General features: G+C 37.7%; 2 protein-coding genes across 3 annotated transcripts in view; one reads left to right on the forward strand and one right to left on the reverse strand.

The window, feature by feature from the left end:
* Nucleotides 1-574: 574 nt before the first annotated feature.
* Nucleotides 575-9,537, forward strand: aldh5a1 (aldehyde dehydrogenase 5 family, member A1 (succinate-semialdehyde dehydrogenase)). 2 transcript variants are annotated; one of them, XM_023409599.2, is made up of 11 exons: nucleotides 576-879; nucleotides 969-1,211; nucleotides 2,354-2,437; nucleotides 3,099-3,269; nucleotides 3,378-3,494; nucleotides 4,112-4,255; nucleotides 4,489-4,632; nucleotides 4,861-5,019; nucleotides 5,121-5,284; nucleotides 5,845-5,903; nucleotides 6,570-9,537. In XM_023409599.2, exons 2-11 carry the CDS (start codon nucleotides 993-995, stop codon nucleotides 6,779-6,781), a joined length of 1,473 nt encoding a protein of 490 aa, XP_023265367.1. In that variant the 5' UTR covers nucleotides 576-879; nucleotides 969-992; the 3' UTR covers nucleotides 6,782-9,537. The 2 variants fall into 2 exon arrangements, with proteins under 2 accessions (XP_023265366.1, XP_023265367.1); XM_023409598.2 differs by having other exon boundaries at nucleotides 575-1,211.
* A 149-nt stretch (nucleotides 9,538-9,686) lies between these two features.
* The window catches only part of kiaa0319 (KIAA0319 ortholog), a 25,474-nt gene continuing 19,649 nt past the window's right edge, over nucleotides 9,687-15,511 (reverse strand). Inside the window, exon 16 of the mRNA XM_023409600.2 lies at nucleotides 9,687-10,911. Coding sequence (XP_023265368.1) covers nucleotides 10,754-10,911 — 158 coding nt within the window. The 3' untranslated portion in view covers nucleotides 9,687-10,753. The remainder of the gene's footprint in view (nucleotides 10,912-15,511) is intronic.

The raw sequence follows: 15,511 nt of genomic DNA on the forward strand, positions 1-15,511 counted from the left end.
CTTTTGAGGAGTTGGATCGCTGATTTAGCCCCAAGCACCTGTGGCTGTACAGACGCTTCTTACGTTATTCTTTAACTATAACCAGGCGCATGTGTGCGTGTACGCACCTGCATTTATTTAATTCCTCTATTCGTGACTTTTACTTGTTTACAAACAGGGACAATGTCAAAATCCACAATGCAAAATGTTATCTATTGTTTTTCAGTTACATGGAGTATTCAATGGAACATGCTTCTTTTATTTATGTATCAATTTATTTATTCATTAATTCTGACTTTAAACCCAGAATTATAAAATAAATAAATAAATAATTTTTCACATGTGCCGTAATGTGAAAAAAAGTTCACTTTAGCTTCAGGGAGGTTCATGTGTTGGACTTTTGCCCTCGAGACATTTTGCATCATGGCGCTTTTCCTCACTCTGACCAGCAGAGGTCTCTACCGAGCTCTGGTTTTTAAAAGCTAGTGAAGAAGTCTTTTCATTACAACTGTGTGGAAACATTCACTGGTTCGTAAAACTTATTTATTTTATTTATTATTTTATTTATTATAAAACTTCACCACTTCTTTTACAATTTGTAGGTGTGTGAGGTGAGAGAAATTACAGGCCAACGCACCAGTCACCCTCTTTATTCCTGCGCACCTGCAGGACACGATGAACTGCAGGAGAAAATTGAAGTCATTAACCAACTACTCTTGTGTTTTCTGTTAAGATGCATCAGTGACCCGGAGCGGAGGGAGGAGGTAAAGTGCTTTATTGTTGTGTTTGTGCAGTGTCACGTGGTTAACGCGTCCTCCTCCGGACTGGTTCAAACCGACAGAAAGCAGCTGAGGTTCGGCTCTGGACCGGCACGGAGAAATAAAACCTCGGACCTGCACAGTGAGATTTGAACACACACCCAGCTGCACACATTTAACCCCGGTATGTCCACGGTGTGTGTGCTGAGGGCTAGCTGCTTCCTCCGGCAGGTCTTCCCCGGCCTGCGCGCAGCCATGCAGAGGCGCTACAGCCTGGATGTCACCGGTCCGCTGCTCCGGACGCAGGGTTACGTGGACGGCCGTTGGGTCTCCGCAGCCTCGGTGTTTCCCGTCCTGGACCCCGCCACCGGGCAGGAGATAGCCCGGGTGGCAGACTGTGGCCCGGTCGAGGCAAAGCAGGCTGTGGACGCTGCGTACAAGGCGTTTCACTCCTGGAAGCAGCACACGGCTAAGGTAAGTTCACATCCGCCCTCTGCTGCTCCGCACCACATGCGGGAAACTGTCAAATTAACATCAATGTTGTAAATCCACCCAGGAAAACACGAAAAACAATGACACGGCGGACATTTTGTTAACAAGCAGGAGCCAGAATTTAATTCGGCTGAAACAAAATTCACAGAGAATCACACAGTTTTAGATTAAAACACGACTTTCACTTTCGGATCTGATCGCAACGATTCGCGGAACTTGCTGGTTGCGTTGGAGAAATGTTATTAGTCTGAACGTTTGTCTCTCTGTGGTTAACAATGCTCCATTTGAAAAACCGTCAATTTAACGTAAACGTTGTGTATCCACTCAGAAAAGCAAAAAAAAATAAATAAATAAATAAAATTTCCCAACACACAGGAGCCAGACTTTAATTCGGCACAGTCACTATTTAGATCAAATCAGTTGAGTTCAAATTGTTGTCAATAATGAGGTAGTGAGTGTTTGAAATCCAGACGTAGTGAAGTGAGTCTCCAAAGGATTCAGAAAACGAAGCGTGAAGGTTCACAGTGAACACGACGACGTTAAACTGCGGGAAATATGAATGGAGTTAAATTTTAAAAAATGTGAATGGACTTTTGCTCTTCAATGAAATGAACCGAGGGAGAACATTAACTTTATGTGTTGAAATAAAATTGTGTTGTTGCACTAACCTGACTTGTTAGTGATTATTAGAGTTTTTCCTGTCCAGACGTTTTCATACAGTTATTAACTTTTCATCAGTTAATTTTTCCTTCAGACCACAGAGACAAAGTCCGACTGTTGTTTGGTTCCTTAAAGGTAAAATCTGAAATATTAACAACCACAGTAAAACAACACATTGACTGACAGGGTCTTAATAGGGGGAATAACACTAAATATTTCAGCTGCAATACTTAGCAATACTCCATTATTGATTATCATGTCAGAAAACAGTTGATTAATCAACAGAAAATTAATTGGTAACAATTTTGATAATGTGATAGTATCTATTACTTTATTTTAAACTGAATGTGCTGGAAAGCCTGAAGAATGACAGATTTGTAACTATCCAAATACTTTATCAACGTCTGTGCTGTGATGATAACATCAGGAAAACATCTGTTGATGTGATGGGGGGCTCTCTGCAGGAGAGGAGCGTCCTGTTGAGGAAATGGTTCGACCTGCTGACGCTGCACAAAGAAGACCTGGCTAAACTGATCACATTCGAATGTGTGAGTATCATGTTCACCTTGATGACGCCTTGAAAACAGACTCACTACAACAGTTTGTGGACAGCTGAACATTTCCCCGTCTGTGGCAGTTAAAGACGCGGCAGAAGTGCTCAGCTCTGAAACCTGTAACTGGGGATGAAGGAGACGGATTCAAGTGTCAGAAAGTGTTGAAAATTGCCCAAATGAGGCATTCAGATGTTTTCAGTTTAGAAAGATATAAACAGAGAAAGCACCAGGAAATGTTTAGCATTTTTATTTAAAAAAGGCCCTAAATGATAAATTGATTATCAACATAGTTCCCTACACTGACACTAAGCAGCACACCCAGTACATTAATGTTATGTGGAAAGGCCTGTCCGTTTACTTTTGGCCAGCCAACCAAGCGTGTAGTTTTATGTGCTCAGGTTTCAGAGATCTGTCTCTCAGCATTTAGAAATAACATTTTAACAGCAGCATCGCTGTCACTGCAATCATCCACAGACAGGCGGTTTTAGCCGGAACTACTTTCTACTGAGGAAGTAGTTCTGGTGAAATCTGTGGACAGTGAAGTCTGTGGATTATTGTCTGTGTATCCTTTAAACATTAACGTTGGTGTGTTGTGGTGATGTCGGTGTGTGACGCGCTGTGAGCGTCTTCACACTGACCCTGAATCTGTTTTCAGGGGAAGCCGCTGCAGGAGTCTCTCGGGGAGATCGCGTACTCGGCCTCCTTCCTGGAGTGGTTTTCAGAGGAGGCGCGACGAGTTTATGGCGACATCGTCCCCTCACCCGCCAAGGACAGGAAGATCTTCCTCCTCAAACAGCCAGTGGGGGTCACCTCCATCATCACGCCGGTGAGTTTCCTGGCAGTGATGAATTGAAGACCACCAGGCTGAGTGCAGGTAAAGCTGCAGTGTCACTGTGTTGGTTTGGGATAACCCTGTTGTCATGTTGTGTCACAGTGGAACTTCCCCAGCGCCATGATCACCAGGAAGGTGGGGGCCGCTCTGGCGGCCGGCTGCACGGTGGTGGTCAAACCGGCGGAGGACACCCCGCTGTCGGCGCTGGCTCTGGCTGAGGTCGGTACAACTGTCAGTGCTGTACATGTTCTGTTGGACTCTGCCAAAGATTGTTTGTGAGTGATGACGCATCGCTCTGGAACATCTCTGTACGACCGCCGGTGAACCGTGTTTTTGTAGTTCAACGCGGAGGAGACTCTTCTCCAGAGAGATGATCAGCAGCTCGTTGGAGCTCGTTAAGATCAGAGTTCTGGATCAAGTAGTTTGTGAAGAGTCAGCTGTGAAAGTTCCAGCTGTTATTTCACTCAGCTCAGCTTCAGGGTGTCAACATTAATTAGCTTCATTAATGTTAATGTGGATTCATTTAGTAGTTGCAGTTGATCACATATCTGAACTCAAACTTTATTGATAACTTTAGTTACTGACAAATGATGAAGATCAATTGATCATCAAATCATCAAAAGAGGAAAAATATTCCTTCTAACCAGAAGAGGGTTGTATCAACTAACCACTGTTTTCATTATTGATCGATCTGCACATTATTTTCTTTGATGAATTCTTTAGAACTGTAAAAAAAAAAAAAAAAAATGACCCTCACAATTTCCCAGAATTCACAGTGATCCCTGAGAAGAGGGCTAACGTGACCTGTGTGTGTGTGTGTTTGTGTGTGTGTGTAGCTGGCAGAACAGGCGGGGATCCCGGCGGGGGTGTTTAACGTGGTTCCTTGCTCCAGAGAGAAGACTCCGTCGGTCGGGGAGGTCCTCTGCACCGACCCCCTGGTAGCAAAAATCTCCTTCACTGGCTCCACCGCCACCGGCAAGGTCAGACATGAAGCCTCCCTCAGTCCTGGTCCAAGTGCTGTTCTCATTTTACAGTCTTTTAAAGTCCAGAAGGGTCCAGTGTCTCACAATACGTCAAACGGTCCCAGTGATGCAGGACGCACATTGAACCTACAGTTCTCACGTGGTCACATGATTAACGTCCCAGTTTTTAGTTTGTTTTGATCTGGTCTGACAGAAACTGTCGAATCTGATGTCGTCCGTTTTCCTCTCAGGTGTTGCTGAAAATGGCCGCCGACACCGTGAAGAAGGCGTCCATGGAGCTCGGTGGCCACGCCCCCTTCATCGTGTTTGACAGTGCTGATGTCGACAAGGCGGTGGGCGGAGCCATGGCCTCCAAGTTCAGGAACTCTGGACAGGTAACAGAGACCCGGATGCAGTCGGCCTTGCTGCTAATTTTCCCCGCTGGCCTCGTCAGTGTAGCCAAGAGAAAATGGATTCAACTCCTGAGGAATCAAAAGTGCAACTAGTTCATTCTTCACTTTTACATCCAGTTTATTAAAACTGAAGTTACTAAATTAAAATTACTGAAGTAACTAAAGTAACTAACTTTTACATTCCCCCCACCCCCTCCCACCCCCTGGCAGACTTGTGTGTGTTCGAACCGGTTTCTGGTTCAGGGCGGGATCTACGATCGCTTCATGGAGAGACTCGGCCGAGCGATGGACGCTGAGCTCCGTGTAGGTCACGGCTCGGATCCCGAGACCACCCAGGGGCCGCTCATCAACACCAGAGCTGCAGAGAAGGTGAACTCCCCCCCCCCCACACACACACACACACACACACACACTGAAACATACAGGTGTCAGTGAGCTCATCAGCTTATGAAGGTCTCTCCGTCTCTCAGGTGGCCCACCAGATTTCAGATGCAGTGTCCCGGGGAGCGAAGGTGTTGAAGGGCGGGAAGCGCCTGGACGGGTCCTTTATGGAGCCGACTCTGCTGGCCGACGTCACCAAGGAGATGCTGTGCACCAAAGAGGAAACCTTCGGCCCGCTGCTGCCCGTCATCAGGTGTGTACGCTCACAGTCCACACAGTTCACACACCGTCCTGCTGCTCTAAACACTCACTACAGCACCAAATATGGATTCATCCGCTGCTGAAAATAGTCCCAAATAAAATTGATAAACACGTTGGTTTGGTTCTGCACATGGGATTGGTTAAATTATTAGATTAAATTTATCATATTTAGCCTTTTAACGTATCAGATCTTCATCCTTTATTAAATGTAGCCACATCTGGGTTTGATGCATTTTTATCAGGAGGAAATAATAAATATCAAATTTATTTCACATTATCATTTCACAATGTCAGAAAGGAACAATATTTAAATTGTTCAAACTAAAAAAGTTGCAGCTACATTAAAATATCAAACAGGACATTCATGTTTTATTATAAAAAATGTTCCTGAAAGAGACTTTGACAGTGATGAGTTTGTTCATGTTTCTCACTGTGTCTGCATAAGCTGAAGAAAACTCTCATGCTAAACTTGAGGAAAATAAAAACATCAGCTGGTTGTATTTAGGTACTGAGGATGTCATCAACCAATCAGATCCTGTTTCTGTTTTCCAGGTTTAACACAGAAGATGAGGCTCTGGCCATCGCCAACGCCTCCAACGTTGGACTGGCAGGTGAGAACATCCCTCTGAGCTCCGGCAACTACAACACTGTAAAATGACAGAATATGAAACAGGTTTGGGAAATAATAGACCCAGGTACATACTGACTGTGCAACAGAGCAAATAAACCAAATAAAGACCTGGTGAACACGGCTCAGACCAGGGGGATGAGGGGCAGATACACCTGTGCTGGTTACTAATGTTCAGATCAGTCAGTCCACTCACAGATAATCAGGAAAACAAAGAGGATTCATTGATAGCAGCATTTCACTGCAACATGTCGGGTTTAATGAGTTTTCCTGAATCTTCAGTGGTTGAGACCGGAAGGACTGTGAAGGAGTGAACTTTCTTGCCAGATTAAATTAGTCAATTTAATTGTCTATTAAACAGTCGATTTGCAAAACTTGGATAAGAACATATTTTAGAAATATCCTAGAAAAATCCATCTGGTAGTCAACAGCAATTCATTAGTCATTAAAACCTTATTTAACAGAACTGATCAAGTCATTTATAATTAATATAGGCTGATACAGATCAATCAGAGTTTGCCTTCAGAGGACTGAGTCTTTGGACTGATACAGGTCTTACTGACCCGTTATGACATATTTGATATATTCCTTTGTTCTGTTCTCAGACCAGTTTTGGAGTTTTATTAAACTCTGTGTCTTTGATCCTCAGGTTATTTCTACTCGCAGGATGTGAGTCAGATCTGGCGGGTGGCGGAGGCGTTGGAGACGGGGATAGTTGGAGTAAACGAGGGCCTGCTGTCCACCCCAGAGGCCACCTTTGGTGGGGTCAAACAGTCCGGGTTGGGCCGCGAGGGCTCCAAGTACGGCATCGATGAGTATCTGGACGTCAAGTACATGTGCTTTGGAGGCCTCAAGCCCTAAACCAGGACGGAGCAATGCCCCCATCCAGTGGTAACACACCACACTGTAAATGTACTGATCACTGAAGTGGTTACAACTGTAGATATAGGTTCTGACTGATTTCAATGTTAACACACTTGACAAGAATAAAAATAAATAAGATGTTGGACATCTAAAGTATAAGAGGGCTTTTAATGATGATAATTACAAATTAAACCTACAATTTTAGTCTAGAAAACTGGTCAAATAACCTTCTACAAATGAACGTTTCACCGTCCCATCTGACATTCGTACTCAATGTCAGATTTGTTCAGTTCATAAGCACAATAATAAAAATAACCATCATCCAGAGCCTGTGGATGATTCTCTGAGACAATTCAGAGTGAAACAGGGTCGTCTTATTTCTCATGTTGCCTTTTCCTAAGAAGCTGTTCATGTGTAGAATAAGTATAATAATAATTTTCTCACCTGTGCTGGACAGCATCAGTTAGTATATAATGATTATATTTTGATTATTTCTGATTGGCTAGATGACAGTCACTATCCACCAATCAAAACAAAAGGGTTTTGTATTCATTGTTCACTGTTAAAGCGTAAACTCTTACAAACTTTGTCCACCTCTGAACAAATGTTATTTTACCACTCTAACCAGTAGGAGGAGCTGTAGACTCCCATCTTTGATGAGCCCCTCCAAGCTTGGTTACTGTTGCTATGCCTGTTGATCTTTGTGTTTTAGAACTGCTCCTGTGCTGGTTACCATGGTGATGAAAGCAGAGTTACAATCAAAACTCAGAAATACTTTAAACAGCGAGTCTTCTACACAAAAAACAGACTCAGAATTTTGCAAGATGACAACTGTTGCTAGCAGATTTTAGCAGCTATAGCTAGCTAATTTGATGTAAGTAAGTTGAAAGGAAGCTTTGTCTCTATCTCTCTGACTTTTTAATGTTTAATGAGCAAAAAGGTGTGAAATTTGCATTTTATATGGCTACATATCTACATATATTTAGTCCCACTAATGACTCAGACTGAGGCTAAAGCTAACGGGTCTAATGTAAAAAGTCAGCCTCTTAATCAGCTAAAAATACATGTAGCAATGTTGCCTTTGTTTTGCTGTTAGAGCTAACTATCCCTGGTACTAAAGTACATTATTCTAAGAAAAAATGTCTTTTAAACTAATTATTCAGATGTTTCCTATTTAAATGCATAATTTACTTGGATAAGAAAAACAAAGGTTAGATTTATGCTTTATTGTTCATTTTCAAGCAAAATTCTTTATGTTACAAGACAGGATTCAAGAATGGGGACAAAGTTGTCCCTGATAAACTTCTCTAAATTCAATGAAGACCAGGACAGAGCTGCTAACTTTAACCCAAACTCTGATACAGTGCATCCAGGACCAGGTCCCAAGCAGTTTCTAATGGAACCTATAACTCCACAGAATATATGTAGGAACATTGTGTTACCGCTGTAAGGTAATAAGTTAGTTTGTCAGGCATGCTAACGTTAGCAGCTTACATTAGTGCAGACAAACACACCGTTAAAGCCATTCTCTGTGCTATTGCTCTTTTATCTTTGGTTATCAGAGCGACTAAAAACAACTTTTAAACTCCAAAGCTTGACACTCCTGCTGCGCTAAGTTACAGTTGCTAAGATATGATTGGACAATTACCGTTTGGGGAAGCGTTTAGCAAATTGTCAGTTTAGAATGTTGGAACGTTACAAAAAATAATGAACTTCCAGCCAATCAGCATCTAGTATTCTGTCACCATGGTAAAGAAACATCTAATCAACCCATTACTACTTTTTTTTTAGTTTCACACAAGTGAACTTTTTGTAGTAGCACAATTTTGTTTAAATCAGAAAAGAAGCTGCACACTTGACTGTGGTAGAAAAGGCAAATTTACTGTGATACAACAAATTCAATAACTTATGCTAGATTTTTGTAAATTCATCATGTTTATATTGAACATCCTGACACCCTGTTGTACGCCTGTTTATTGTAAAAACTATCATTTGAAACGGTGGAATATTGTGACATAATTGAAAACATTGAAACATGTTCAAAGTGGTTCTAAAAACATCATAATTAGGCCATTTTAATAATCCAAGACGTGCCAAATACAAAACTAACCAGTGTTATTAGTTGTGTATGGAAATTCTTAGGAGTCTCTACATACATTTAAATCTGTTAGAGATCACTATTGCTAAAGAGTGTTCATAAATAAATATAAATATTGAATACATGCCCTAAAGTGAATGTTTGGAGAAACATGTTTGAACATGTTAAAAGATGTCATTAATTGTAATATAGTGGTTTAATAAATACCTTGTTACTGTGTCAGTTGTTGTTAATTTTAATCCTGGATGTGTTTTGTCTAAACCTCCATTCCCTGACAGCAGCATCAAGTGCCATGTAACTGATTTTTATTTTATTTCATTACGAACTGTTAATCTTGTACTTATGAGTGATCCTAGAAAAAGATCAGTTGTGACATGATACACTGTCCACTGTTGTTCAGCACTAATTGTTCTGTTATTTGGGTTTGTACATCAGATTGTGTTTCTAATATAAAATGTAATTTGTTTTAATTGTAATATACTTTGTTGCAGTTAAAGTTAATGTAAAAAAAAAAAGTCTAGATTTTTGTATTTCTGACTATATATATTAATGGGAAAATTTAAGAATTGCAATATTACATGCCGTCCAAGTGACTTTTGTATGGCAGGAAACTAGAGATGATCTGAACTGGTACCAATAAAAATTATGGGCGTTATGTTTTAAGTTATTTTGTTTACATAAGACACTTCTTTTGGTTCACACAATATAAACAATATCATCATTTTAGACTGAGCATTATCAGTACTTTTATCAGTCGGTTTGTTTCTAAATGCTGCTGTTTGAGATGACCACAACCACAGACAATGAGCTCACATGACTTTAATTTAAGTCGGGGAAACATTCAAACTATTCAGAAGAGACCTTTCAACAAAAACCTCAAAACTGTCTAACTAGCTCCACCAGTTCCAAGTTCGGCATGTCTCTTTATACATTTATATTTCTACATTTGTTAAATATGCCTGCTACAACTTGCTAATCAGACAGGATATTTTCTCTTTACTTTGCTAGGCTAGCTTCTAGACTTTGTGCTAAGCTAGGCTAAACACCAAGAAATTCTCTCAGGTGAAGACACAAATTAATGTCTTTGCTTAGCAGAGGTCAGCACTGTAACTACTGGAAATGTTTTGTCTGAGTAGTAATTTGTTTAGATTTTAAATGGTTAAAATTAATCAATAAGCTTAGTTCGGATTTTGTTTTTGAGTCTGGCAGCTTTCAGTAAGCATCTAGCTCCTAAGATTCAGCTTCTTTTTTTTTTCTTTTTTTTTAAAGTTAGATTTCGGGGACACAATCAGAGTTATGTTAAAGTTAGCTTCTATGTCATCACCTCCAATCCCTCTCATTGATAGACCAGTGTCTAGCTTGTTAGCTAACAAGATGCAACATGTAAATCAGAAAGATTCTACATTGTTAGAAGGTGGATAATTTCTCTATTGACTGTGCTGGGCTAGCAGTTTCCCCCTGCATCCAGTCATTGCCCTAGGCTAGGCTGATCCCGTCCTGGACCCATCTCTGTACGGAATGCTACTATCTTCTCATCTAGCTCTGGAGATTATGACTTTTGATGAGTTTTTGTTTTTGTCTTTCAGTGCAGGATTCAAAAATCATCCCATTCCAAAGTGTCCTCTAAATATCGCATCATTTTGCAAAAGTTTGGATGTTCCCACCTGTACATCCTGTTTAAGGAGAGGTAAGTTTGTCCTCCTGGCCTTTAGTCCTCATGTCCTTGAAAAGAGTCTGACCCTGAAACTCGTGGCACAGGATGAAGTCCTTTAACCTTTAAGAAGCCTTATCTCTCACTGCCACTTGTGGCTGCCAGAGTGCAAACATCCCAGATGGGTCCATTTTATGTTACCAGGAGGTCAGTAATCCCATCATCCAAAGGCATTTCCATTGCGGGCGGCCTGGGCGTTGAGCCGGTTCCTGCTGCGTATGGGTCGGTCCCGACTGAAAATGGTGTCCTGATCGCTGTCTAGCTCCGACTCCGACATCATCAGGCTGGAGTTGTGCTCCGTGCTGCGGTGTTTGATGCCTGGAGAGAGGAAAAGTGTTAAATTCAGAAAATACTACACACATACTGTCATACTTCTGTGCTTTTGATCTGAAGTTCCATTTTAGTCATAGTATAGTAAGGCATAAAATCTAAAAGTATAATAAAGCATAGAATGTCAAGTAAATGTCAGAGTATAAAAGTAAGTATAATAAGGCATAAAAATGTCATAGTATTTCAAGGCATACAAAGTCATAAAATTGTCATAGTATAGAAAAGTATAAGAAGTCATAAAATCGTTATAGTATAATAACCATAAAAAGTTAGAAAAACATAGTATACTAAAGTGCAAGTATAGTAAGGCATAAAAAGTTTCAATAAAGTCACAGTATAAGTCATAAAAAGTCATTAAATCGTGTAAGACTAGTAAAGCATAAGAAAATCATACAACGTCATAGTATAATAAGGCATAAAAACGCCAAAAAACTTCATAGAAAAGTGAGGCATGAAAATGTTGAAAAATGTCATAGTATAGTAAGGCATAAAAACGTCATAAAACCATAAATAAATGTAAGTGAGGTAAGGCATAAAATGTCATAGTAAAGCATTAAAACTTTGTACTATACTAAGGGATGAAAAAGTCATAACATAGTACGGCGTAAAATGTCATAAAAATATCATAGTATAAGAGATATAAAAATGTCATAATATCGGAATAGTATAATAAGGTATAAAAGTCATAAAATCTCATAGGATGGAAAGGCATGAAAATTCATAAAATCATGTAAGTATAGAAAAGCATAATAAGTCATAAAAATGTCTAAGTATACCATGGCATTAAAGAGAATAAAATCGTCATAGTATTGTGAGGCATAAAAAGTCATGAACACATAACCGTATCAGAAGTCATGAAAAGTGATAAAAACTCATAGTATAGTAAGGCATAAAAAGTTATAAAAACGTCATAGTATAATAAGGCAAAACAACGTCATAGTATTGGAAGGCATAAAAAGTCATGAAATTGTGTAAGCATAGTAAGAATTTCATAAAAATGAAAAACAAAGTCAAAATATAGTATGTCATAATAATAAAAAAAAGATCATAGTACAGTATGTCATAAAAATAAAAATAAAAAACCGTCATAGTACAGTAAGGCAAAAAAAAAGTCACAGTATAGTAAGGCATAAAAATGAAAAAAAGGTCATACTATGTTTAGGCATGAAAATAAAAAAAAAGGTCATAGTATAGTATGGCATAAAAATGAAAACAGGTCATAGTATAGTAAGGTTAAAAAACGTCACAGTATAGTAAGGCATAAAAATTAAAAAAAACATCATAGTACAGTAAAGCATGAAAATTTAAAAAAAAGGCCATAGTATAGAATGGCATAAAAATGTAAAAAAGGTCACAGTATAGTATGGCATAAAAATGAAAAAGAACGTCATAGTATAGTAAGGCAAAAAAAAAGTCATAGTATAGTAAGGCATGAAAATGAAAAGAAACGTCATAGTATAGTATGGCATAAAAATGAAAAAAAAACGTCATATCTACTATGGTATAGAAATGACAAAAAGGTCATAGTATAGTTTGTCATGAAAATGAAAAAAAAGGTCATAGGATAATATGGCATAAAAATGAAAAAAAGGTCATACTATGTTTAGGCATGAAAATCAAAAAAAAGGTCATAGTATAGTATGGCATAAAAATGAAAACAGGTCATAGTATAGTAAGGTTAAAAAACGTCACAGTGTAGTAAGGCATAAAAATTAAAAAAAAAAGTCACAGTATATTATGGCATGAAAATGACAAAAAAGGTCATAGTAAAGTAAGGCAAAACGAAGTCACAATATAGTGTGCCATAATAATAAAAAAAGGTCATAGTATAGTATGTCATGAAAAAATTAAAAAAAACGTCATAGTACAGTATGGCAAAAAAATGACAAAAAACGTCATAGTATAGTTTGTTATGAAAATGACAAAAAAGGTCATAGTATAGTATGGCATAAAAATGAAAAAAAAACGTCATATCTACTATGGTATAGAAATGACAAAAAGGTCATAGTATAGTATGGCATAAAAATGAAAAAACATCATTGTATAGTTTGTCATGAAAATGAAAAAAAAAGGTCATAGGATAATGTGGCATAAAAATGTAAAAAAGGTCATAGTATAGTATGGCATAAAAATGAAAACAGGTCATAGTATAGTAAGGTTAAAAAACGTCACAGTATAGTAAGGCATAAAAATGAAAAAAAACATCATAGTACAGTAAAGCATGAAAATTTAATAAAAGGCCATAGTATAGAATGGCATAAGAATGAAAAAAAGGTCATAGTATAGTAAGGCATAAAAATAAATTAAAAAACGTCATAGTACAGTATGGCATAAAAATGTAAAAAAGGTCACAGTATAGTATGGCATAAAAATGAAAAAGAAAGTCATAGTATAGTAAGGCAAAAAAAAAGTCACAGTATAGTAAGGCATAAAAATGAAAAAAAAAGGTCATAGTATAGTATGGAATAAAAATGACAAAAAAGGTTAAAGTAAAGTAAGGCAAAACAAAGTCAAAATATAGTATGCAATAATAATAAAAAAAAGTCATAGTTAAGTACGTCATAAAAGTGAAAAAAAAACGTCATAGTATAGTAAGGCATAAAAATGAAAAAAAGGTCACAGTATAGTATGGCATAAAAATGAAAAAAAACGTCATATCTACTATGGTATAGAAATGACAAAAAGGTCATAAAAATGAAAAACAAAGTCAAAATATAGTATGTCATAATAATAAAAAAAAGATCATAGTACAGTATGTCATAAAAATAAAAATAAAAAACCGTCATAGTACAGTAAGGCAAAAAAAAAGTCACAGTATAGTTTGTCATGAAAATGAAAAAAAAAGGTCATAGGATAATATGGCATAAAAATGTAAAAAAGGTCATAGTATAGTATGGCATAAAAATGAAAAAAAAACCGTCATAGTATAGTAAGGCAAAAAAAAAGGTCACAGTGTAGTTAGGCATAAAAATGAAAAAAAAAGTTACAGTTTATTATAGCATGAAAATGACAAAAAAGGTCATAGTAAAGTAAGGCAAAACAAAGTCAAAATATAGTGTGCCATAATAATAAAAAAAGGTCATAGTATAGTATGTCATGAAAAAATTAAAAAAAACGTCATAGTACAGTAGGCATGAAAATGAAAAAAACGTCATAGTATAGTATGGCAAAAAAATGACAAAAAAGGTCATAGTATGGTAAGGCAAAAAAAATTCACAGTATAGTAAGGCATAAAAGGTCATGAGAACATCATAGTATTGTAAGGCATAAAAAATTATAAAAACGTCATAGTATAACAAGGCATAAAAACGTCATAGTATTGGATGGCATAGAAAGTCATAAAATCGCCATAGTATTGGAAGGCATTGAAAGTCATAAAATCGCCATAGTATAGAAAAGTATAAAAAGTCATAAAAACATTTTAGAATAATAACCATAAAAAGTCATCAAAATGTCATAGTATAGTCAGGTATAAAGAGTCATAAAATCATCACGGTATAGTGAAGCACAAAAAGTCATGAAATCATCATAGTATAATAAGGCATAAAACATAGTAAAACATAATACGTCAAAAGACATCATAGTATAGTAAGGTATTAAAACGTTGTAGTATAATAAGGGACAAAAACGTCAAAAAACATTATAGTAATGCATAAAAATGTCATAGTACAGTTAGGCATGAAATGACATAAAAATGTTGACCCTCCACCTGGGTACAAGGTGTCCCTGTTCCTTTTTTTTGTTTCCCTTCTCAGGTGCTAAATGCAGGGATCAGGATCAACCTGAGGTGCTACACCTGGGACCGGTGCGCATCATAAAGGCGTCCCCATTCATTCATGTCGCTCTCACCGGCTGCACTCTTTCTTCAACCTCTGGATGTCGGTGTTGTCGGTGATGCTGCGTTCCTAGCAGACCTGATGGCAACTGTGGCCTTGCTTGTGTTAATTACTTTTTAGTCATTGTTTGGCCTTAATCTCAATTTGCTTTTTGTGAATAAATTTTTTTACTTTGTATGCAAACTTGTGTTGTCTCCCCTTTCTGGTTGTCCAGCCGTTATGACAGGCTGTGACAAAAGTAAGTCATAAAAGCGTCATAGTATAGTAAGAAATTAAAATATCAAAAGACGTCATAGTATAATAAGGCATAAGAACGTCAAAGCATTGTAGGGCATAAAAACGCCAGAAAATGTCATAGTAAGGCATTAAAACATTTTAGTATACCAAGGTATGAAAAAGTCATAGCATAGTAAGGCCTATAGTATGGCATAAAAATGAAAAAAACCCGTCATAGTATAGTATGGCATGGAAATGAAAAAAAAGTCACAGTATAGTGAGGCATAAAAATGAAAAAAAAGCGTCAGTGTAGTAAGGCATGAAAATAAAAAAAAAGGTCATAGTATAGTATGGCATGAAAATGAAAAAAACGTCATAGTATAGTAAGGCATGAAAATGAAAAAAAACGTCATAGTATAGTAAGGCAAAAAAACGTCATAGTATAGTATGGCATAAAAATGTAAAAAAAAAGTCATAGTATAGTATGGCATAAAAATGTAAAAAAGGTAATAGTATGGTGAGGCAAAAAAAAACAG

This window comes from Seriola lalandi, unplaced genomic scaffold, assembly GCF_002814215.2.
Source record: "Seriola lalandi dorsalis isolate HSWRI2012SDOR001 ecotype SW California unplaced genomic scaffold, Sedor1 jcf7180002054400, whole genome shotgun sequence".
NCBI lineage: Eukaryota > Metazoa > Chordata > Actinopteri > Carangiformes > Carangidae > Seriola > Seriola lalandi.

What these genes read in the sequence shown, in the direction of transcription:
- aldh5a1 (XM_023409598.2), top strand. Translation starts at nt 924, where the DNA reads ATGTCCACGGTGTGTGTGCTGAGGGCTAGCTGCTTCCTCCGGCAGGTC. An exon ending in TCACCTCCATCATCACGCCG is followed by an intron (nt 3,270 to 3,377) that starts GTGAGTTTCCTG and finishes GTTGTGTCACAG; the next exon opens with TGGAACTTCCCCAGCGCCAT. An exon ending in AGTTCAGGAACTCTGGACAG is followed by an intron (nt 4,633 to 4,860) that starts GTAACAGAGACC and finishes ACCCCCTGGCAG; the next exon opens with ACTTGTGTGTGTTCGAACCG.